Source organism: Trematomus bernacchii, unplaced genomic scaffold (genome assembly GCF_902827165.1).
Source record: "Trematomus bernacchii unplaced genomic scaffold, fTreBer1.1, whole genome shotgun sequence".
In the NCBI taxonomy this organism is placed as follows: Eukaryota; Metazoa; Chordata; class Actinopteri; order Perciformes; family Nototheniidae; genus Trematomus; species Trematomus bernacchii.
The window spans coordinates 106,288-131,553 of NW_022987577.1; the positions used below are offsets into that span (position 1 = coordinate 106,288).

The 25,266-nt window shown below is 40.0% G+C and overlaps 1 protein-coding gene across 1 annotated transcript; it reads right to left on the reverse strand.

Moving 5' to 3' along the window:
- Positions 1-1,583: 1,583 nt before the first annotated feature.
- LOC117479845 (E3 ubiquitin-protein ligase TRIM69-like) lies at positions 1,584-24,690 on the reverse strand. The gene is made up of 2 exons (XM_034126942.1): positions 24,598-24,690; positions 1,584-3,580 (listed from the first exon to the last, which is right to left on the reverse strand). The coding sequence occupies exon 2, from the start codon at positions 3,569-3,571 to the stop codon at positions 1,925-1,927; it is 1,647 nt and encodes a 548-aa protein (XP_033982833.1). The 5' UTR covers positions 3,572-3,580; positions 24,598-24,690; the 3' UTR covers positions 1,584-1,924.
- Between the last annotated feature and the right edge of the window lie 576 nt (positions 24,691-25,266).

Below are 25,266 nucleotides of genomic sequence, written 5' to 3' on the forward strand. Positions count from 1 at the left end.
ACAAGTAAAAACATTTCATCAGACATTAATTTTACTTTATTTATTCCAACGAAAAGAGATAACAATTTTTTTTTTGTGACTTATTCATAAAATGGTCTTCAGTTGTGTGAGCCAATATGCACATTTCCTATATATACAATGATTAGATAATACAAGTGACAGATTTGGTACAAAGTATTGTTAAGAAAGTACAAATGCTTCTCATTTTGAATATGTTGTACTAGAGCAGGGGTGCCCAACCAGTCGATCGTGATCGACTGGGAATCTCCCCGCGATCGACCGGTAGATCGCGGGGAGATTCCCAGTCGATCGCGAGATGTGTCTAAAAATAGAACAACAATATTCTGTTTTATCGTTAATGTCCTATAACATAATCTTCCTGTGCCAGAATAATGCACTCGAACGCATCAAAGCTTTGGGATTGGCCGGCGTGACCCCATTATTCGGGGCGTGGCTGGTGGGCAGTGGGCACTATTTCACTGACGTTGTCCGTGTCAACAGGAGTGACAGTCCGCACACACACAAGACCGCAATTATGGCAGAAGCAAAAAAGCCCAAAATATATAATTTTCACTCCGAGTGGGAGGATGATTATTTTTGTATCTATTCCAATTCAAAGTCCATCTGTCTCATCTGCAATGCGAGCGTGGCTTTATCGAAGAAGGGTAATTTAGGAGCGGCATTTCAAAACAGTGCACAAGCGCTACGAGACGGAATTCCCTCCTAATTCTGCCCTACGCTCCCAAAAGGTGAGGGAACTGAAAGGACAGCTAAATGCACAGCAGTCACTTTTCACCAGGCCCAACAACAAGAGCAAGGCTGCTACCATAGCATCTTATCGTGTCAGTCACGTTTTGCGAAACACATGAAGTCTTTCAAAGACGGCGAAGTTGTGAAAGAAGCATTCCTGGAGGCTGCCGACGTGCTTTTTGGGGACAGTAAAAATAGCAGTAGCATTTCAACAGGTTTTTGATATAATAAAAACTCAAGTTAGATACCGTTATTAATCAGCTGTAAGTTTTAGTTTGTTTGAACTTATTCATTATAATTATTGTACAAAATGGTATAAGAATGCAAACTTAAATTGATTATAGTCTATTATCAATTCAGGTTAAGAAACTAGTTTTGCTTGCATCCTATTTTAAAGGCATTTATTTTTATACTCTACTAAAATGCAACAAAAAAAGGGTTTGATTCTATTAATTTTGTCTTTTTTATTGCACTTTGGCAGCAGATTCCTGTGTAGCTTCAGATCTGAGTTGTCTTATTAGTAAGCCTAATTTATACTTTTGTAGCAACACTATTTTTATATAATGGCAAAGAAAGGGTTCAGAGTCTTTTCTTTTTTTCCTGTGTCATATGTGGCAGCACTGTTCAATGTTTCTTGAAAACATTACCCACTGTGACGTGTGAATAAACTCCAACTCTGTATCAACAACACTGTTGTGTAACTTCAGTGAAATACTTGTATGTGTGTAGATTAGAAAGAGGTAAGATAAAGGATCTGCAGTATTTTATGAAGTATTAATCATACAAAGGTCAGTTTTATACAAGTAGAAGTGTGTATTTACCTGGTAGTAGGCTGTCAGTAAGGGCTACGCCTCTCTATTTGGACTGGTAGATCTCGGCAGACTGGCAACTTTAAAAGTAGCTCTCGGTTCAAAAAAGGTTGGGCACCCCTCTACTAGACTAGGATGTTACAGTTTCAAAGGCAGGTAATAGAGTTTTTAGAATTAATCAGATAATTTCAATATATGTAGTCAAATTGGTTTGCTGATGAAGTAGCAATGACAAGATTTACAGAAAAAAATGCATTGATCACAATCTGATAAAAAAAAAAAGTGTATACAACGCCAATCCCCTAAAACACATACATTTATAACATTAAATGATATTGAACCTGATTTCAAATCAAATGGTTGTTCTACTCAGTGTGATTGACAGGAGAGATGATCAGAGGGGTAGAGTTTTTACCACCATCGTTAGGACAAGGACTAAAGAATGGGTAGAGTTTCTCTTTGAAGCAGCAGCCAGTGAAGGAGTAGATCAGAGCTGCGGCATCAACATCATAAAAGGAGACCAGACCCTCCTCATAATCCACAAACACCCCCACCTTCTCAGGCTGAGACTTCAGAGAGAGACGGACTCGAGGACCAGCAAAAGCTTTGCACTGATTTCCATTCCTCAACACTATCGTCCAGTAACCATTCTGAGGAGACAGTGTGATCTTTCTCTTCCTGTTGATCGACTTTCTGACCACTCCTAAATCCCACTCAGTCTTCCCTTTAACCTGAACCTCGCAATAAAACCTTCCTGAAGAGAAACTCTGCTTTGCTAAGACAGTACCATAAATATCAAATCTCTCTGGATTGTTTGGGAGATTCTTCTTCACATCACCATGTGTAACTTGTTTTCCATCATCAGACAGGATGAGTTTGGGATGTGCTGTATCAGGATCAAGAGTCACCTCCACCTCATACTGCTGGACCCTCTTCAGCTCCACCTCAGAGAGCAGCTTCTTCATCTGTTTACTGAGCGTCTCCTCCAGCTGAGTCCAAGCTCTCACCACAGTCCCCTCATATGAAGGCGGACGGACCCTGACTTCTGTCCAGTTCTTGGTGGGTGGAGCAGCGTTCAGGGACGTGAAGCTTTGGAGGAGGTGGAGCTGGTCTTCAGAGGGTGAGAGCTGCTCCACCTCAGAGCTTCTCTTCTTCAGCTCAGAGATTTCCTGTTCCAGCTCTTTGATGAAGCCTTCAGCCTGTTCCTCTGTCTCTCTCTGCTTCTCTTTGATCGTGTCGATGAGCTCGGCCTGGCTTCTCTCAACAGACTGCTTCAGAGCGGTGAATACCTGAACACCATCTGCTATCTCTCTGTCTGCTCCTTCCTTACTGAGCTCCACTGAGCGATTCATCTCCTGAATCTTCAGTCGTCTCTTCTGGATCATCTGCTGAATTTCAACCTCTGTCTTCCCCATCTCAGACTTCTTTCCTTCATATCTTTCTCTCAGAGGAACAACGTCATGTTTATTGTGGTCTGAATAGGTACAGAGCATGCAGACACACACCTGGTCGGTCTTACAGAACAGCTCCAGCAGTTTATCGTGCTTCACACACATCCTGCCTTCCAGGTTCTCCTCAGGGTCGATCAGCTGATGTTTCTTCAGGCCTGCCCTTGTCAGGTGAGGCTCCAGGTGAGTCTCACAGTAGGACTCCAGACACACCAGGCAGGACTTCAGGGCCTTCAGTCTGGTTCCAGTGCAGGCGTCACAGGGAACCTTTGCTGGTTTGACAACGTGTTGCTCTGAGCTGCTGCTGCTGGCTTTCTGTTGAGCTGACTGTCTGAACTGAGCAGCCATCTCAGAGATGAAAGTGTTGACCAGCTGATCAGGTCTTGTGTGGAATAACTTTTTACAGTTGGGGCACTGATATGGGACTTTAGTATCCCAGTGTAGAGAGATGCAGGCTTTACAGAAGTTGTGTCCACATGGTATGGTGACTGGATCAGTGAACACATCCAGACAGATGGAGCACAGAAACTGATCTTCAGTCAGCAGACAGCTGGCAGCAGACATGTTTACACTCTGAGGACAGAGCATGTGAAAAAATAGAACCATGGTTAATTTTTGTATTATTATTTGTCAAACTAAAGAACATGTTCTGAATGCTCATTGTTGTAAAGCTGACAGTTGCAAACAAAAACATCCAAAAAACCATAAAGAGATAACTATTAAAGTATAATACATAAATATTACAATAAGACTTTTTACGAAGCTCTGTAGATGAGATCCACAAAACCACCAAGAATCAAAACATATTGGCCAACCCTTAAACACCATATTAAGTGTGTGTGTGTGTGTGTGTGTGTGTGTGTGTGTGTGTGTGTGTGTGTGTGTGTGTGTGTGTGTGTGTGTGTGTGTGTGTGTGTGTCAGTTCGTGAAGGGAGGCATGTTGGTGAGTGGTTGGCGTTTCTTTTGTCGTTTGCTGTTTTGAAAGCATGAATGGGGATTAAATATAATCTAATCACAACTATTTTCATTAACTCTGTCGTTCTCTATATCCTTTTTTTATGTTTTTTATTGAAACAGGAAATATGATCAGCTTTTCAAAGACAGACAGCAGTAACTACAGAGAAGTTGAGAGGAAAAGGGTTATAAATTAACGGCTGCTGACCAAAGTGTATAGGCGGCTGTATATATAAAAAAAAACACATTACCCCAAAAATTGCAATAAAACGTTTTTTTACAGTTTTGTCTATTAGGTGTCCCAAATGACACATTTCTAATTGTCAGATTTTGGTAGACCAAAATCTGACAATTAGAAATGTGTCATTTTCAAGATGGCGTCCAAAATGGCCGAAAATTCCCTAAAATACCCTAACTCCTTCATAATATATTATAGACAAGTCATTTTATTTGTCCAAACGTTTTGAGGGCCTAGAAATCCATTGGTCCAAATTGCAATAACATGATTACATAATTTTTAAATCCAATATTTTGGTTTGCCTGTTCCTTATAATGACATTACACCCTTATTGCTCATCCCAGTCAAGCAAATTTGGTGACTAATCTCATGTTTTGGTGATCTAAGAATCCAATTAGCTTAGTTAAATTGCAGTAATTACAAGTAGGGGTGGGCGATACCACAAAATCTGGGTTCGATCCGATACCAAGTATTTCAGGGCCAGTATCGCCGATACCGATACTTTTTAAAATGAAAAGCTTTTAATGTACTTTCATGTAGGAGAGAGCTGCATGACATGATTTTTTAGCTGAAAGCATCATAAATACAGATGTAGCAGCTTATTTTGGACAGTTTGAAACGCGAGGGCCGTGGTCGGCCCGTGATCGGCCCGTGATCGGCTCGTGATCTGCCCGCGATAAGAGACAGCCTCCAGTCTGACTTGATACCGCCCCGTGATAAATAAATGTAATTATTGTGAAGCCAGCTGCAATGGATCATTGATCCACCAGGGGGTGCAGTGGGGTTCCACACTGGAGCTCATGTGAAATCAACTCTGATACAGTACGCTGGATGTACAGTATGTCTGGTACTACTGTATAGCGGATCTTTGTTAAGATCCATATGTCACGGATAGGATCATAGTCTGTGCTAAATAAGAGACATGTAATCATTTACAAAACATCACCATGTTGTTATTTAACAAAATAATGTTGTTTAGTCGAAAAAAACGAACGAGAGGAAATGCAGCCGGCTCTCGATTTTTAATCCTAATTTAATCATCATCTTCACCATGATCATTTATGTTTATGTTCGCCGAATTGACATGAAATCACTGACAAATATGAATATACTGTATTCAACTTCATTAAAACGTTATTAACGTGCCTAAACTCAGTAATTCACTAAAAATATTTATATTTTAATGGAGCCTTGTCAGGCAGGTCAGGATCCCGACGCGTAGCGGAGGGATCTTGATCCCTGGGTGTTATTTTTCCCCATAATGACCAAGTCGCTGCACATTATCCCGCTTATTACATGGCCACATTCTCAACAAAGTAACGATATGACTCCCAATATTAATTGAAATGCTTTTATGGATTTAGAAAATGTTTTTATTGATTTAAAAAATAGTTGTAGGTATTGATTTAAATTGACATGCATCCGCTAAGAAAAATAGTCCGTTGTTACCGTTTTTTAAACAGTCTGAATGCTGTGTGTTTACACACCTAATGGCCCATCAGCCACAGCTCTCTCCCCCCCCCCTGATCTTTCTTCTCCAGCAGTTAAGTTAACTGTAGGTTACTCTGAGTGACAAGCTTACAGTTAGTGAAGTAACACTTTTTTTTTGTGAGTCACGACCTGGCTGTTTCATTCAAACATAACGCTCCAAATGCTACTGTTTCCACTCGGACTTCAATACAGCTACACCATTGTTTGGTTTCCATGGTAGCGCGTCTCTTTAGTAGCGTGCACTCCTTTCCTGTAGATTACAGGTCCAGCCAGGCAAAACAGTGCACTTCTCTTTCCGGCACTACTGTGACAGACCATGGGGCTGGGTCAGCCACTAACATATTCATATTTCTCTTCTCAAAATGAGAAATATGAACGTTAGTTTTGAACAGAAATGATCAAATAAAGTCAAAATGTCACAGTGTTTACAAACATTGACCATACCGTTCACCAGCCCCCACCCCCTGCCTACTGTAGGCCTATGTTGAGTATACTCTTTGTTTAAAACTAATTGGCCATCGGAAAGTGTGTGTCCCAACCCCCCCCTGTGATATCTCTTCTCCAGCAGTCTGTAGGTTTGTGTTCGCATATTTATGCTGTCGCAGTTCCTAAATGACACGTTTACACCTTAAAACGATGTTTAAAACGAAAAGTAAACGTTCAGGGTTGTTATTAATGGTAATTTTCAGACTGTGAGTTGTTTAGTGGTAGCTCATATAGTCTTGATTCTTGTGGTTAAACTTTTTGCTCCGTATTTGATGGTAGTGGTGTCGAAATTCATTCGTCACTTCCTTTTCAGTTTTTGTTTTTTTTAATCTTTTTTTTTTGTTATTATTGTTACGTCCTGTCTGTATACACGTGCTTTAAAATGTATTGTTTAATTCTACATATTTATCATATAATAATCAAAATATATGTTTACATAGTCTTTGTCAGCATATTTTTGCCACGTTATGCACCCCTTGCTATCTTACATAATAAAAGTGTCACATTCATGAAACTTGCTCCATTCATTGGTACTAGTCCTACAACTATACCCTGAAAAATGCTTGAGGGTGGGATTAATAGAAACATCTTTTTTTGGGGGGGGGGTGCATTTTATGACAGGCCTGGTTATCACAATATGCCCCCCCTTGCTATCTTACAAAATAAAAATGTCACAGATTGATGCATTTAACTTCAATATAAAGAAAAACATCTTCTGTTGTAACAACAATAACATTATAAATAGTAACATAGCTGAACATGGTATTGCACATTTAGCTTTCAGTGTTACTGACCTGAGATGTTTTCATTACATGAATTAAGGTGACTGAGGCTTTTTAACATAGACTTTTCAGTGTCCCACATTTTGCACAGAACTGTCCCACATTAGGAAATGCAGATTGTCTGAGACAACTTGGCACTAAGAGTACTGATATGTCTACCATTTCTTTTCTGAGTGTAATATTTGCATTTTCTCTTTTGAAAAACTAAGTCCTAGTTTGGCCACTCATTTTTAATCACACACGTCTCCCCATCCCATTCAAATTAAAATTCTTGACTGGAAGGGCAGTGTTGTCTACATGTAAATGAATGGCATTGCCTATATGCATTTGAAAATAAATAATACCCCCCTCTGAGTGACTATCTGTTGACTTCACATCTTGTCACAAACCAGGGGACTTTACTTCCTGATTTTTGGAATACAAAATAATTTATCTGTGTACGTGTTTTTCTGAACGAGCATACTGTACTGTGATCTGCATGCACTTATCAAACATTTAATTAAAGTAGTGAAAACAAATAGTGAGGGGGTCCAAAATCAGCCAACGTGCTTTGTTTTTAATGTTCATCACTATAATAATAAGTACATTATTCAAAAGTTTACATTAACTTTGGATAATAACACGGGAGAAACGGATCCTCTCTTTTCCTCTCTCCCTCTCTCTCTCTCCTGACAGCCCGTCAGTTTCTCATGCAGCTCGCCAAACAGTGGGCGGAAATAATAATAATAATATTAATTATTTCACACAAAAAGGTTATGACAATATATGACTATTGACGTACAAATAACACTGTCTGTCAATTGTGTAAAATAAGAGGATTAGATTACAACTTGTATTTAGAAATACTCTGTTGTAATTATTGATGCATAAATGTGTTCATCCATTCAATGTGGCATCTGCTATAATGGGGTTAATGTATGATATTACTTAATAATACAATACACTATATAATATATGATATGATAATTACATTTTAATTTGATTCATTTCTTATTTCATAGTTTCTCATCATTATTATGAAAGCACCTATTGTTTTAAATAATGGTCGGAATGTGACCTGTGAGCCTTCTAAATTACCGTGGGATAGCACATTCTAAACTAAAATGTTCAATCAATAAAGTAACATCTTATCTTATCTTAATAATATCTTCATATTAATAATAATAATAAATCATACAGTATGTGTCCGAAAGGGAGCAGGAGGAAGCAAACACAAAAATATACAAAAACTCTACTGCATATTAAAGCAAACGATTGTAAAGGTAAAAGTATGAGCATCAAATCAAATCAAATCAAGTTTTATTTATATAACACATTTTTAAACGATTTTTGGTCGAGCCAAAGTGCTGTACATATAATAAAAATACCCTACAGTAAAGACACTTTACAGCAAATACAACAGCACAGTTTGTTCAGAATATCAGTATGAGAAAACGACACCCTCTGTCCTTAGACCCTCAAGGAAAAACTTCCAGAGAAAAAACCCACATTTCAAAGGGAAAAATGGGAGAAACCTCAGGGAGAGCAACAGAGGAGGGATCCCTCTCCCAGGATGGACAGAAGTGCAATAGATGCCGTGTGTAAATCGAAGAGATAATACATTTTACAGTGTAGGTAGACCGCATGACAAATAAAGAAGTGTAATGTAAACATTTACATTAATATTATGATTATTTAATATATAAAGACTATATATTATTGAATTACAAGATTAGATATACTTTATTTGATCTAAAATATTGATGTGTTCAAATGCTCTTCTAAACAAAACTGAAAGTCCATGAAAAGTTGTCTGTCTGTATTTGTGAATGAAGCGCCATCTCCTGGTTAAATCCTGAAATTGAAAATCTGGCAACGCCCTCTTAGAAAATAGTGGGAGGGCTTAACATTCCCAGATGCTGGTCTTAGGCAGGTAGCAGGCAGGTAGCTGGCAGGTAGCAGGCAGGAAGCTGTAAGCTGGAGTCTGAAATAAGCTGCTACATCTGTAGACTAAATCGGAATTCATTTTCATGATTAAAGACAGGACAGTTTTTATAGACAAATAAATGTTTTACTTTTGCAAATTTAAAGTGCAAACATGAACTGCCTTCTTGCACACATCAAAGTTCGCTAAGTTTTCATTGACAGTTGTGAAATAGGCTAGCTCCACACAACGCTCCTCTTTCTCTCAGCCATCATGCATGCGTGTGCGTGTGTGTGTGTGTGTGTGTGTGTGTGTGTGTGTGTGTGTGTGTGTGTGTGTGTGTGTGTGTGTCTGTGTGTGTGTGTGTGTCTGTGTGTGTGTGTGCGTGTGTGTGCGTGTGTGTGTGTGTGTGTGTGTGTGTGTGTGTGTGTGTGTGTGTGTGTGTGTGTGTGTGTGTGTGTCGCACTCGCGAGTCGCTGGCTGCTGCTGTCCTGCCCTGCTGGCTGCTATCAGTCAGCTTGATAATCGGCGTTCAGGCAGGGAGCGCGCTGCGCGCTGCGCGAGCCTCGAGGAGAGGAGGACAGCAGTGGAGAGAGAAGAAAAGAGCGCATATACTTGTGTTCGTCTGCACATAGTTTTTGATGAAATTGACGAGTAGAGGAGAGGGGGAAAAAAGTATAAAAGTATCGATCCTATTGGCTCTTATCGATATTTTGAAACGTAACGTAATATCGGAAGCATCGATATTTTGGGATCGATCCGCCCACCCCTAATTACAAGTACAATTACATATTAAAGCAATGGGTTATAACCATACTGATGTTAAAAGTAGTGGTAATTTAACAATACAATTGGACATTTCAGTTGTATTGGTCATAGCTGGCACGAACCGATTGTCCTCCATTTTCTCCTGTAAATTGCGAGGTGGGGCCTCCGTGGATCAGACTTGTTTATCCAGCACATCCCACAGATGCCCGATTGGGTTGAGATCTGGTGAATTTGGAGGCCAAGTCAACACCTTGAACTCGTTGTTGAGTTACTCAAACCGTTCCTGAACCACTTTTACAGTGTGGCAGGATGCATTATCCTGCTGAAAGAGGCCACTACCATTAGGGGATACCGTCTCTATGAAGGCGTATACTTGTCCTGCAACAATGTTTAGGTAGCTTGTACGTGTCAGAGTAACATCCACATGAATGGCAGCCAGGACCCAAGGTTTCCCAGCAGAATATTGCCCAGACCATCACAATACCTCTGCCAGCTTGCCTTCTTCCCATAGTGCATCCAAGTGCCATGTCTTCCCCAGGTAAGCAACACGCACCCGGCCATCCATGTGATCTTAAAGAAAACGTGATTCATCAGACCAGGCCATCTTCTTCCATTGCTCCAAGGTCCAGTTCTGATGCCTTGTCCCCATTGTAGGCGCTTTCGGCAGTGGACAGGGGTCAGCATGGGCACCCTGACAGATTGCGGCTACCCAATACGCAAAAAAAGCTTTCTAACAGAACCAGCATTAACTGTTTCAGCAATTTGAGTTAAAGTAGCTCTTCTGTTGGATCGGATCACACTGGCCAGCCTTCACTCCCCATGTGCATCGAGGAGCCTTGGCCGCCCTTGACCCGTTTTCTGAAATGCTGTGGCGTTTTGTGAAATGCTGTAGTGTTTTCTGAAATGCTGCAGCGTTTTCTGAAATGCTGTAGTGTTTTGTGAAATACTGTTGTGTTTTGTGAAATGCTGTGGTGTTTTCTGAAATGCTGTTGTCCGTATTACGGTGGCCCTGAAGTTTAAGACACTACAGCATTTCACAAAACGCCGCAGCATTTCAGAAAACACAACAGCATTTCAGAAAACACCACAGCATTTCACAAAACACAACAGCATTTCAGAAAACACCACAGCATTTCACAAAACACAACAGCATTTCAGAAAACACTACAGCATTTCAGAAAACACCACAGCATTTCACATTGGACGGAAAGGGTATTCCTTTAGGGAGAACACTTCTTGTTTGTGATTGGACAGAGCCAGCCAGAGAAGCACTGCTGTGATTGGTTGTTTTTGCTGCCAGTCAAGAAATGACGCTTCGTGATTGGTCACCACCCGACAGCGCAACATGTCCCAACACATCAACCGTTAGCTGTTAGCACACATTCAGAGCTCACAGCTCCTCATATCTGTTCAGAAACTAGACAAAAGTTAAACATATACAGACTGTCTGTGTCATGGCGAACACAGTCGCTGCTTTATTTATGTCTGTATGACGCTGTTGTGAGTGTGGACGGAGCAGCTACAGGTTAGTTTAGCCTGATCGATCCGCACCCTCTCCAGCACGTCTTGTTTGAATGACAGGAGTAAACACTGACAGCCGCGGTGAAACTCGAGCGATTAGAGCGATGCGAAAAAAACATGAATTAATGCTTTATTAATTCATGGTTTTTAAGGGGCTTATCTCCATGTAAATACTATGGTAGACTACCCAATATTCGCATCGCTCTAATCGCTCGAGTTTCACCGCGGCTGTCAGCTGTGTTTGCTCCTGTTATTCAAACAAGACGCGCTGGAGAGGGGGCGGGGCGTATCTCCATGTAAATCCTATGGGAGATACCAACTACAACAAAATGAACATATTGACGTGATTTAATTGTAATACACGTTTCAAAGTGATGCCGAAGTAACTACATACTGATACCGGTTAGTAAAAACCATGAATTAATGCTTTGACAAGTCTGCAGACAAGACGGCAGGCGAAAAGCTTTTAAAATGCGTGTTTTCTGAATGGAATCGGATCCATCAGGCTAAACTAACCTGTAGCTGCTCCGTCCACACTCACAACAGCGTCATACAGACATAAATAAAGCAGCGACTGTATTCGCCATGACACAGACAGTCTGTGGTTTGTACTTGTTTAACTTTTGTCCAGTTTCTGAACAGATATGAGGAGCTGTGAGCTCTGTGTGCTAACAGCTAACGGCTGATGTGTTGGGACATGTTGCGCTGTCGGGTGCTGACCAATCACGAAGCGTCATTTCTTGACTGGCAGCAAAAACAACCAATCACAGCAGTGCTTCTCTGGCTGGCTCTGTTCAATCAAAAACAAGAAGTGTTCTCCCTAAAGGAATACCCTTTCCGTCCAATGTGAAATGCTGTGGTGTTTTCTGAAATGCTGTGGCGTTTTGTGAAATACTGTGGTGTCTTGCACTTCAGGGCCACCGTAGAATATGGAGAAGGAAAATTATGTTTAATCACTTAAAGAAACACCCTTTGAGAGGAGGACACTGGAGGGAAAGCTGAGAGTAAAAGAGCTCGGACCTGATCAGCCTGACATGGCAAGAGTTAAGAACAGAGGAAGGCAGTTTACATGCTCTTTTTCAAGGAGCTGGTTTAGCAAGAAGGCTGGGCTAACTACCTGTAGCAACACCAGTGCTATATTTTGCTTCCCCTGCCTCCCTTTTCAAACGTAAGGATCAGACCAGTCTATATGGAATGCCGTTAAGCCAAAATTAAATAAATAAATAAATACATAAATAATTAAATAAATACATATATATTAGGGCTCTTATCGATATTTTGAAACGTAACGTAAAGCATCGATATTTTGGGATCGATCCGCCCACCCCTAATTACAAGTACAATTACATATTAAAGCAATGGGTTATAACCATACTGATGTTAAAAGTAGTGGTAATTTAACAATACAATTGGACATTTCAGTTGTATTGGTCATAGCTGGCACGAACCGATTGTCCTCCATTTTCTCCTGTAAATTGCGAGGTGGGGCCTCCGTGGATCAGACTTGTTTATCCAGCACATCCCACAGATGCCCGATTGGGTTGAGATCTGGTGAATTTGGAGGCCAAGTCAACACCTTGAACTCGTTGTTGTGTTACTCAAACCGTTCCTGAACCACTTTTACAGTGTGGCAGGATGCATTATCCTGCTGAAAGAGGCCACTACCATTAGGGGATACCGTCTCTATGAAGGCGTATACTTGTCCTGCAACAATGTTTAGGTAGCTTGTACGTGTCAGAGTAACATCCACATGAATGGCAGCCAGGACCCAAGGTTTCCAAGCAGAATATTGCCCAGACCATCACAATACCTCTGCCAGCTTGCCTTCTTCCCATAATGCATCCAAGTGCCATGTCTTCCCCAGGTAAGCAACACGCACCCGGCCATCCATGTGATCTTAAAGAAAACGTGATTCATCAGACCAGGCCATCTTCTTCCATTGCTCCAAGGTCCAGTTCTGATGCCTTGTCCCCATTGTAGGCGCTTTCGGCAGTGGACAGGGGTCAGCATGGGCACCCTGACGGATTGCGGCTACCCAATACGCAAAAAAAAAGCTTTCTAACCGAACCAGCATTAACTGTTTCAGCAATTTGAGTTAAAGTAGCTCTTCTGTTGGATTTTAATCGACTGACAGCCCTAGTTTTTATGAACCACACAGCTTCCGGTCTTCCAAGACCCGACCGGACAAAAAGACGTGTTGCAGGCACGAAACACACTACCAATAGAAATACATTGCTTTTAAAATCGTTCTGTGTGACACGAAAAAAAGGGGAAAATTGGTGAACACGAATCAATAGATTAAATGTCATGACTATAACACGAAATGCCGTGAGACTGGGTTGGATTTGACCAAGTGAACGCGAGAGACGGCTGAGTTGACCGCAGTGATGCATAGCAACCGAAGCTAATCTGACTATCTTGACTACTTGTTGCTATCCTATTGTGGCATAAGCCGTTTTCTACTGGCACATTTTACCTTTTCATTATGATTCTACTTGTGATAGTAGGACATGACAACCTGTGCAGCCCATGTATTGATTCCATCCGATAGCTGCTATAATACAAAACAAAACGTCTGCCTGCTCTCCACAATGATCAATAACAGCGAACGGATGGTCAAAGTAAGGTACAAATAAACAAAATCACACGAAGCCTGGTTAGTGTTGCCTGACTTTATGTGTGTTTTTTTTTTGGAAGTGTGTGGTTGCGTTCTAGTCACTTTGCTCAGCGCTACTGCTTGTTACAACTTTCATTTGCCGTAGGCTACTCGCCATAAACTGTTATTGCTCAGGTTAATCTCGCCTCCCTCCGACGTGAGCGTGGTTCTTGGTTCTTGCCGGGCAGCCAAGTGGGGTCAGCTAAGAACCGGTTTTGGGTATTTAGAGCCGGCTCCGCTGCAGCTGAAACAGGAAGAACCAGAGCTAAATCAGGCTGTAGCCCGGAACTGGCTCTGGAACCGGTTTGGTGGAAAAGGGGCAGAACCAGAGAAGAACCAGTTAAGCACCAGAAAAGCACAAGAACGGTTCTTGAACCGGAACCGGTTTGGTTTATTGGCGGTTGTCAAACCACTTAATACTGGAGTGTGAAACAAGAGCTATTGAGTCAGTGTTGTGGTGCTGTTGCTTTGGTCTGGATCTGTGAGCTAACCACGCCCGTTCATTTGAATATAAGAAATGGAAATGTAATGTGGCATTATGAAATAAAAGTCCCTTTAAATAAATAAATGTGGCATTATGAAATAAAAGTCCCTTTAAATAAATAAATGTGGCATTATGAAATAAAAGTCCCCTGAAATAAATAAATCTGGCATTATGAAATAAAAGTCTCTTGAAATAAATGAATGTGGCATTATGAAATAAAAGTCCCATGAAATAAATAAATGTGTATTTAAATGTACATTTATATATATTTATTGCCTTGTTTATTTATTTCAGAATGTATTTCATAACATTATTTATTTATTTCATAGGCATATTTATATATATATATGTATTTATTTAATTATTTATGTATTTATATATTTATTTAATTTTGGCTTGAACGGCATTCCATAAGTCTATGGAGCAGACCCAGCATGGATCCAGACAGATGTGAGTGACTTAAAGCACATATCAGAAAAAACTAAAAGGCATGAACAAACTAGAGTCCACATGGATGATGCTATGCGACTAGCCGTGTTTAGGAAAGTAAACACTGCTGTCCAATGAGGGCTACAGGATAGGGATCTGTAAGCATAAGAAGGAGGTAGACAAAAACAGGCACTAAAATAATAGACTGTATCAAGTGCTGTGTGCCTTTGAGGTAGCCCTGCGTTGTAATATGACATATGTTTTGAGTTTGTGTATACACTTGCTTACATTTTGGTAGAGCCCCCGCTGGAGAAAATGCACCAGCTGCCACTGGTCAGATACCAGAAGCAGACAGTTTACACCTGAACAACACATTCTCCCTCCCAACTCGGCCTATGTTGACGTTATGTCAGGGTCCCTGTCGTCACTTTCCAACGCAAGGGGGGGCCCTTTAGCGTCGAGTTTCAACTAACAGGGAGTCCCATTGACTTGCATAGAGCTCCCTGAACGTTGGTAATAGACGAGTTGGGATCGCGGCGAAATGCTCTCCGCAGATCGATTCTCACAGCGTTTATCATCCTTTTTCTTACTCAATATCAAGCCAAACTTATTGTGTTTACTTCTTTATTTTAATTGAATAATGTAGGACTTTTTTTGCCGTCAGTTAGGGGGAGAGTAGGGCAGGCCCGGCTCCAGGATGAAATGACTGAGGGGGCTGTTAAAAAATCAGAGGGGGCGATTTCTTTTTCACAACAACGAAAAATACTGGCAATGTAATGAATTGACACACCAAGCTTTTTTCCTTCTGACTGCTCTACAATCTCTTTGCTTCTTTATTTTTATTCCGGATTGACCCCTCTCATTCTGTTCTTTTCCTCTGATCTTTAATAATAGATCGTACATTATTAGATGGCTGCACTTTGGTTAACAGACTAACATTGATTTCCTCAATTTATAAATTGACAGGCTCTGTAATTATACCATAAACATTTCTCCTCTGTCCCTTAACTCGTCTTCCTATACAGATTTATTACTTATCTACTCTAGTCATGTCAGGATTAAAGAACAATTATTTTCAGGATTGAATGTTCAAACCAAGGCTTAAAACCTGGCATTTCATAAGAAAGTGACTAATATATAAACCAAATGTAATATTGGATCAAATACTACACCAAATGGACAGATTACAAATACAAATAAGGTCCCCTGGTTTATCTCTAGAGTCTAACTGCCATGAGAAAAATCAGATCAATGTTCCACAATCCACCACTAGATGTCGCTCATTGTACCAATACGGTTTATATAATACATAACATATTATTATTATTATTATTATTATTATTATGATTATTATTATTATTATTATTATTATTATTATTATTATTATTATTATTATAGTAAAAGGGCTCGCTTTGGCAAAAACCTGATCCATACAGGCAGCCCTAAATAATAACAAGTAACCATCATGTGTGGTGTTATGTGTAGTTGTCTGTCTTGTTTTTTGTTGATTTCATATTGTTTTCACAGAGCTGTGAACATGAATTTCCCCCTGGGGACAAGAAATCTAAACTAAACTAATTTAATATTCAATCCCATACTTGGCGATTGAGAACATAAATTCGTAACTTACCTCGTTTAAAGCACTTTTGTTGTAATACTATGGATTTAGTTGACACTACTAGCCGAGTTTCTTTTGTCCAATATCTCGCGGGCAGGTACATTGAATTAGAGGTAGAAGAAGAAGAAGAAGAAGTAGGTAGAAGAAGAAGAAATACGCTAACGCTACAAAAAGGCACAACACTGTGGGTGTTTCTCAATCGCGAGTACGCTTGCTTGGTAGCACATGTCTGCCGAGCATCTTGCTTCAGAAGCGAGTCAAGAATACTTCCTGACATTTGGAAAACAAAGAGTGGAACAGGCTAGCAAGTGTGCAGGTGTGCGTCATATGAGAGGCCCCGCCTTACATTTTCCGCCACAGATTTGGGAAATTGGTCCATGTGCAAAGCATTGTGGGGATTTTAAGACCGCAGAGTCTACACATGTGCAGCCTCGATATTTCTCCAAACGGAGTACGCCGGGCTCGGTAGATTTCCAAGTATGCTGGAGATTGGAACAGTACTTCGGCGGCACTCGATGACGTAGTATGCTTGAAATATTGGCTCTGGAGCAGCTTTACTTGCGATTGAGAAACACCCTGTTACTCTGTTTTTACTGACATGTAACATTTTATTCCACCTTGCTCTATGTTTTTTAACGCACATTCAAAAACGGGAACATTTTCGGGAGTTTCAACCGGCCACCGAAAACGGGGACTTTGCCCGGAAAACGGGGACGTTTTGGTCACCCATCCGACTGTGTTTACAGCTAAGCACACATGCTAACATTAATTAAGACTACAAGCTCACTTGGGTTTGAGGCTTTTTTACATGTTTCTTGACTACCTGCCGACATTTCTGATCTAAACATAGTAACGTGTATTGGGGAAGATAATTATTTAAAATTATTATTTAATAATTGTGACCTTTATTGTACTTTTTGATGGATGAATGATGCTCAAGGTGAGGGGGCAAAGAATACAATTGAATGCCCCCTTTTGCCCCCTTGTGGCGCCGGGCCCGGAGTAGGGGCTCAGAATACTGAAATCTGTATTGTTTCATCGTTTTTTCCTTCTAATTTTGTATTCTTTTCTAAACCACACACTGTTATTTACTCAACAATAACACACAGTTATCCTTGTGTTTATTTATTTGTTTGATTGCATAATGTCGGACTTTTGGAGTCCGTCAGGACCGAGGGTCGGAGCAGCTCATTCGAACACAGGAAGCTGTATTTTCAAAATAAGAGTTCATTTTAATATTATGTTTGATAATATATTTTTTATTAACTAGACCACTGGGTCATGTTAAGACCATATTTTCTGCCGGTTTGGTGCTACAAATATAAAAACAATATATGTGTGGATAACAAAATACATCCATCATAAACTAAACTGGAAACAGCAGTATATTTTATTGTGTTAACACTGTAAACCTGAGTGCTTTAACCTGTTAAGCCCTGAGCCTGTTTTTCAGGTCTCAGGCTCGAAAATGACATTCCCAGAACAAATGACCATATCTTCCCTTCTAAAAGGGTTAAATTCATAATCTTTTTTCTCAAAGTAATGAGTTGGATGAAGAAAAGTCAGAATCAATATAGATGTTTTTTATTTTAAAGAAAATTCAGATTTTACATAGTAAAAAACTGTAAATTATAGTGTCCGTCCAAAAATTCTTTTTTACTTATAGTGAAAACTACCCCCTTAGCCAAAATCACTCCACCTCTGAGGTGATTTGGGTGAAAATGTTTTTATTTTCATATCTCTGGAACCCATTGGTCGATTTTGATGGTTGACACCTCTTTCTGACCGTTAGAGCCAATAGAATCGAAGGGGGAGTCCCCCACACACACTCATTGTGAAAACAAAAGGTGGGGGCTTCGCGCATGCAGGTTCGCATCAGAGTGAAGCGATCTCTCGCTCTGACATCTGGAAGCGAAAAAGCAGTTTTATTGCTTATGGATTATCAGAGATCATTTCAAAGAGGACACAGACACATTGGATTAACCTATGGATTAACTGCAGCATCGTTTTTTATCGTTTTAATGCCATTGAAGACCAGTTTTGACCAAGGTAAGCCATGTTAGCGTTTGTAGCTACCTAGCGCCACATGTTTTGATGTACGTTTTCGTTTATAGAGTCGCGAATGTTTATCACTGAGTCTCCAGACGATGCTAATCGATGGGTTGGCTGTGCATCTAGGATAAGTAATAAGGGAGTTATGAATGAGTTTAGGTGCAGTGATAGGTTAGCATTTTTTCGCTCGTGGCTAATTCAGAGGCTGAGTGTTAGCATTGTGGGTTTTTTTTGGAGAAAAAAATAAAAAAATATCAGTTAGCTGAGTTTCTTCCCGTTACATGGATATAACACATTCATAGTTTATTAAATATTAAGATTCCTTAGACATTGTTTCCTGCAAATGACGCGTTTATCCGCCCGGTACCGGGGGGGCGGTGCGTAAGAGGTTAACCGCCTAGTGGTTAAAGCACGTTATTGAATTTTTTTGTTGATACGTTATATTTGATGAAAACATAAAAATATTAAGAGTACATACAAATTAGGGGGAAAGTAGAAGGTCAATGATAGAAATATAGAATAGAACATATCAATAAGATACTGTAAATGATCTCTACAATAAAACAGTTTAGTGCAGGATGTCCAAATATATTAATAGGAGGATGTGCAAAACAGACAAACTAATAAGGCTTTATTTAAACATTAAAGAATACTTTAGGTTAAGGTCTTCTTTTGAATAAGAAAAAAGCTTTGGGGGTATCTACAGATAAATATTAACCTGTTAAGCCCCAAAGACCCCTTCGGCGGGTCTTTTTTTTTTTTTTCACGACACTGTGTCTCAGGGCTTCTTAATATTAAAAAAACTATGAATGTGTCATACCCTCCTAACGGGAAGAAACTCAGCTAACTGATGATACGAACCATTTTTACCGAAACAAAAACACAAGTCTCACAAGAAGGGTCTAAATGAGCCCTGAGCGAAAACATGCTAACGCAGAGCACAGAACTCTAGCTATACCGATCGATATACTTATTGGATCTGCACAAACAAGCTTATAACATCCTGAGATTCCACAGATTATAGAAATATAAGTATCATCACTGAGCGATTAGAACTCGCGACAGGGGAAGTAAATACAGACAACACACAACGTAGCGTTAAGGTAGCAAAACACGGAGATATGCTCACCTTAGCTGTTATTCTGATCAAAAGTCATGTTCAATGGCATTAAAACGAGAAATAACGCGGCTGAAGGTTAATCCATAGGTTATAGCAATGTGTCTGTCACTTTGAAAAAATTATTGATAATCCATAATTCAATTTTTATGCAAAAATATGAGAATAAATATTAGCTGCTAATGGTAGCCACCAGAGGTTAGCGCAGCTTCCGGTTTTCCGTCACTCTCACTCCTGATTTGGTAAAGTGTGTGTGTATGTGGAACTTTCCCTCGATTCCATTGGGTCTAGCGGTTAAAAAGAGATGTCAATCAGCAAAATCGACCAATGGGTTCCAGAGATATGGAAAATGCACCCAAATGACCCCAGAAGTGGTTATTTGTTGCTAAATCTCTCTAAAAAGGTCAAATTTCACTTGTTTTGCATCCATTTTGATACAGGGTACTTATTATATGTTATAGTTTGGATTCCTAAAGCTTTTAGTCTACTATCCCATCATTCAAGGGTGGTTTTCACTATAAGTAATGTTTTTTTTTTGGACGGACACAATAATTTAAATGTATTTACTATGTTCAATCTGAATTTACTTTAAAATAAAATAAATCTATATTGATTCTGACTTTTCTACATCCAACTCACAGGTTTATCATTGCTTTGAGAAAAAAGATTATACATTTTCCCCTTTTAGAAGTGAAGATATGGTCATTTGTTCTGGGAATGTCATTTTTGAGCCTGAGACCTGGAAAACAGGCTCGGGGCTTAACAGGTTGCCTGACAAAGTACTTAACGTGTAATATATTGCATAATTTGTTTTGGGACTTGACAATCAACTTTCCTACAATGTTAACTATGTTGAAACACTTATTTTAACTGATATTATACATATTAATTATACTCTTATAAGATGTAAGTAGATAGTATAAGAAATGTGCAGAATATGACAGTTTAATGGTGGAGGTATACACACATATTGATAGATGTCACTGTTGAGGATGCAACCCAAGTTTTTCATCTCCAACCTTGTCAGGTATTGAACATTCAATAAATAAAGAACACATAATTATTAAGTATAAAACACAGACTTTGTGTGATTATACTAAATGATTTACAAATAAACACCACTAAAGATTCTCTAAAGCAACTACTATGAGCTGCTCCGACCCTTGGTCCTGACGGACTCCAACTTGTGTTTATTAATCAAACAAATAAATAAACGCAAGGATAATGTTGTCTTATTGTTGAGTAAATAACAGTGTGTGGTTTAGAAAAGAATACAAAATTAGAAGGAAAAAACGATGAAACAATACAGATTTCAGTATTCTGAGCCCATACTCTCCCCATAACTGACAGCAACAAAAGTCCGAAATTATTCAATTAAAATAAAGAAGTAAAAACAATAAGTGTGGCTTGATATTGAGTTAGAAAAAGGTTGATAAATGCTGTGAGAATGGATCTGCGGAGAGCATTTCGCCGCGATCCCAACTCGTCTATTACCAACGTTCAGGGAGCTCTATAAGTCAATGGGACTCCCTGATAGTTGAAACGCGACGCTCAAGGGCCCCCCCTTGCGTTGGAAAGTGACAACAGGGACCCTGACATAACGTCAACATAGGCCGAGTTGGGAGTGAGAATGTGTTGGACAGGAAGTGAACAATAACAGGAACACGGTATGGGCTACAGACAGGAAGTGAACACTAACAGGAACACTGTATGGGCTACAGACAGGTAGTGAACACTAACAGGAACAAGATAAGGGCTCTGTAGTGTTTAAGGACTTGTTAGTGGAAACTGTGAACAGACTTGGACAGAAAACATCGATCAGAGCTGCCTTCATTTTAAATGCACTTGTTGTCTGAGGTTACTTAGAGGAAGAAATACAATAATTTTCAAGTCAATAAAATCAGTTAGTTGGGAGTCAAGTCTGTAGTTTGTTTTTTACGTTGACATCAGTAATTCCACATTCATACATGATTATACCTTTAAAACACTAGAACCGCCAATCGGGTCAATTTGACCCAGAGCTGTTTTTTATTGTGTGTAACTTTTTTTCAATAAAATATTAAAGTCTTCCAGTCCTTGACTTTTCCTGAAAGTGTGTTATGTAGCACCCTATGTTGTTAAAAATTGTCAATATGAAGTCAGATTGAAGAAATCGCCCAAAAAATCCGCCAAGCGGGTCATATTGACCCCACCCCTTTTCATATAAACATGACGTGTTGCTATAGCAACGCCTTTTGTCTACTGCGGTTCTTTATAGATTGAGAGATAGATTGAGAGAGAGAGAGAGAGAGAGAGAGAGAGAGAGAGAGAGAGAGAGATAGATGGATAGATATATATATATAGATAGTTATCTAGATAGAGATAGAGAGAGAGAGAGAGAGAGAGAGATAGAGACAGTCTGTAGTGAAGGAGTGCGCTCCCGCTCACGGGAGACTGCTCGCGCTGCGCTCCGCAGCAAACAGCTGTGGGGCGAGTTGAAAGTACGTTATGCTGGCCGCAGTGTCTAAATAATGCTTCCGGGCCAGCGGGCCATTTATAATGTCGAGCCCTGAGAGTCCACAGATTATATTGGTATACGTTTCATCCCTGTGTGATCAAAACTCACTGTTCAATAAAAGAAAATGTTACCTTGAAAATCAATGCATTCTAATAGCGGGTCAATTTGACCCAGGTGGCGGTTTTAGGTATAAAAAATCTCTGGCGGTTCTAGTGGTAATTTGTAAATAACTTTAATCATACTCAGTTTATTATTTCTCATTTGGTGTGCATCTCTTTTTCTGGGGCCAACAAACCGGTTGTAACCATGGTAACCATCATTTAAATGTATCGCCCTATAAAAACATGAGGGTGAACAAGTCCGACTGGTCTGCAGTGTGAGTTTGTTGATTCACAGATAAAAAGAGCATTGAGTTTTAAAGTACATCTGAAAGCTTTTCATTTAGTTTAGCAAGAGTCAACGAGCTCTCGGTTTCCTGTCAACGCCACCATTTCTGAATATTTCCAAAAATTAGATTCAGTTTTTTAATAGTATAACGTTTAATAGAGATGTTTTCAGACAAAAAAAATAGTAGTTTGATCACTCTTCTCTCTGTAGTTTTACATCGTTCATTAAAGCTGTCTTACTGATCCCTGCCTGCTGAAAGTCACTTTTAAAATTAACATTTGTATTTCAGCTGCTTGTTGGTTATTCAACTAATAGTAACAACGCATTTAAGCTTAACTTAAAGGACACCTATCATGCTATATTTAAATGATATATTGTAGGGCCATACCTATATAAGGTATATTTATAGGTTTCTGTTTTCAAAATACAACAGATCATGCATTTTAGCCATGCTTCATTTCGCTCTATTTGCTGTTCTCCAGCCCTGTTTTTGCAGGGGGCTGATTCTGTGAGCTGCAGCTGACCACACCCCCCTGCAGGAGAGGGGAGCGCGCTCTGATCAAGTCAGAAGAGGGGGAGAAAAATAGATCTCCGTCCTCCGTGTTTTATTATTGCCTATTATTATATAGAGTCGTTATTTTGATACTGTATGATGTCCTTTTGTTGTTCTGTTTATGTTTTAATGTTTCATGTGGAACCTACTTGAGCAGGTCTCCCTTGAAAAAGAGGTCAATGATCTCAATGGGATACAACCTGGATAAATAAAGGTTTGAAATTAAATGAAATGATTCATTTGTTTTAAAGCTCAATAAATAACAAAGAAGACCTTTGACCGGCACTTTTCAAATTTTGTCCGGAAGATTTAAACTTTAACGGACATCTTGACCGGCGAAAGAAAACCTAACTGAAACTCTGCCGCACGGTCCCCTCGTTCCTTGGAAGAGGCGGAGAGGTGGGTGTTTGTCATCTGCTGGTGGACTAACCGGAGAGAATTACAGTGCTTGCCTCGACGGGGAGGGATTGCATTGAATTAAAGCAGCGGGAGCAAACGCTTGCCTCTGGGAGGGAGAAAAAAAGCCACAGCGGAGAATAAACAGAAGGGTAACCATGGTAACCATGCCCGGGAAGTCTTCTTTGCTGCTTTTGTGGCAGACTACAGCGCCACTTACAGGCCTGGCATATGTACTACAGCGTCTCCAGCGCTTTCGAGCGGCAATGGCCGGCCGTGGCCCAACCCCACATTCCCCTGATAGGTGGAGAGTTGGCCCAATAGCCGTAGCGCCACTGTCCTGACGTCAGGACAGTGTTCAAATCTGGATCAGTTTTTATCAGATCCGTTGCAGCCCCTTTTTTAGAGATTTGGGTATGGAGGAAAATAGAGAGGGTTGTGTTTTCTGACACTTGGTGAGTTCCCTGGAACACCGGGGACACATATTCATGTAGAAAAGACGTACAAAAGTGCATTTTGCATGATATGTCCCCTTTAACTAATCATATGCCTTTTTGCAGTAATATCATCTGAAGCTTGATGGTTCTTGTTAACATCACAATTGTGTACATGTGTAAGATCCTAAATAAATTCAATAGAAAAAATACAATGTGTCCATCTCCATTACTGTCACATCATACATTTATTCATGTAATAAAACTGCTACCATGCTGCTTATTTTGTTATTAGAGTCAAATTATATTCAAAGAAGGCTAAATATTTTTAAATGCCACTTTAATTAATTTACCTGTTGTAATTTATTGTCTTTTATTGTGATTGTAGTAATGTGTTTTTATTACATGTATAGCACTTTGGCTCGACCAAAAATCGCTTTTAAATGTGCTTTATAAATAAAACTTGATTTGATTTGATTTGATTTAATATTGTCCCTGGCTGCGGCCCTGAGTGGCACTTCCTGTCTGAGCAGAGCTGAGGCTTTGAGTTCTTACAGCAAACAGGTCTGGAAATGAGCTTAAGCTAATGCTAGCTGTGACTGTGTTCTCTCTAACCCTCACTAGCCGGGTTCAGTCACTGTGTTTGGTTTCACCTCTGCTTTGTACTCGAGGCTCAATGGACACGCTTTTACCTTAAATGTCACATTTCTATGGCCGCCTAAAACTTGATATCGGATAAAACAGATCTACAACCCTCAGATTCTGATGAAACCATACCTTGTTCACATACGTAGTGAGTCATTGTGTCTCTGCAGTTTACTCACCAGTGTTTGGCTGTGTTGTTGAGAAGAAGCTGCTGGATTCAGTTGTTTCTTCAGAGAAACAGAGACGCTGTCTGGACTGAAGCTCTGCTCACACAAACTATACCTTTCAATTTCTGTGAAGTTATAACTCTCCTGTTTCAGTGTTGCTCCACCTCTCAGTGGCCCGTCGCCAAGAGGGAGTGGAGGAGGAAATATTCTAATAATTTCATGAAGCTCAGCTCAAGTTCAAGCAGGAAGACTGGGAATGCATTCATTCACTCCGCAGCTGCATTTACTGTAGTCAGCTCATTATGGGCATCATCTTTGAACCAATTACATTTCACCTCCAGCAGCCAATCCAACACATTCTCACTCCCAACTCGTACTATAGTGACGTTATGTCAGGATCCCGTCACTATCAAACGCAAGGGGGGGCCCCTTTAGCGTCAATTATTAAATAACAGGGAGTCCCATTGACTTGCATAGAGCTCCCTGAACGTTGGTAATAGACGAGTTGGGATCGCGGAGAAATGCTCTCCGGAGATCCATTCTCACAGCGTTATAAACCTTTTTCTTACTCAATATCAAGCCACACTTATTGTTTTTACTTCTTTATTTTAATTGTATAATGTCTGACCTTTGTTGCCATCAGTCAGGGGGAGAGTAGGGGCTCAGAATACTGAAATCTGT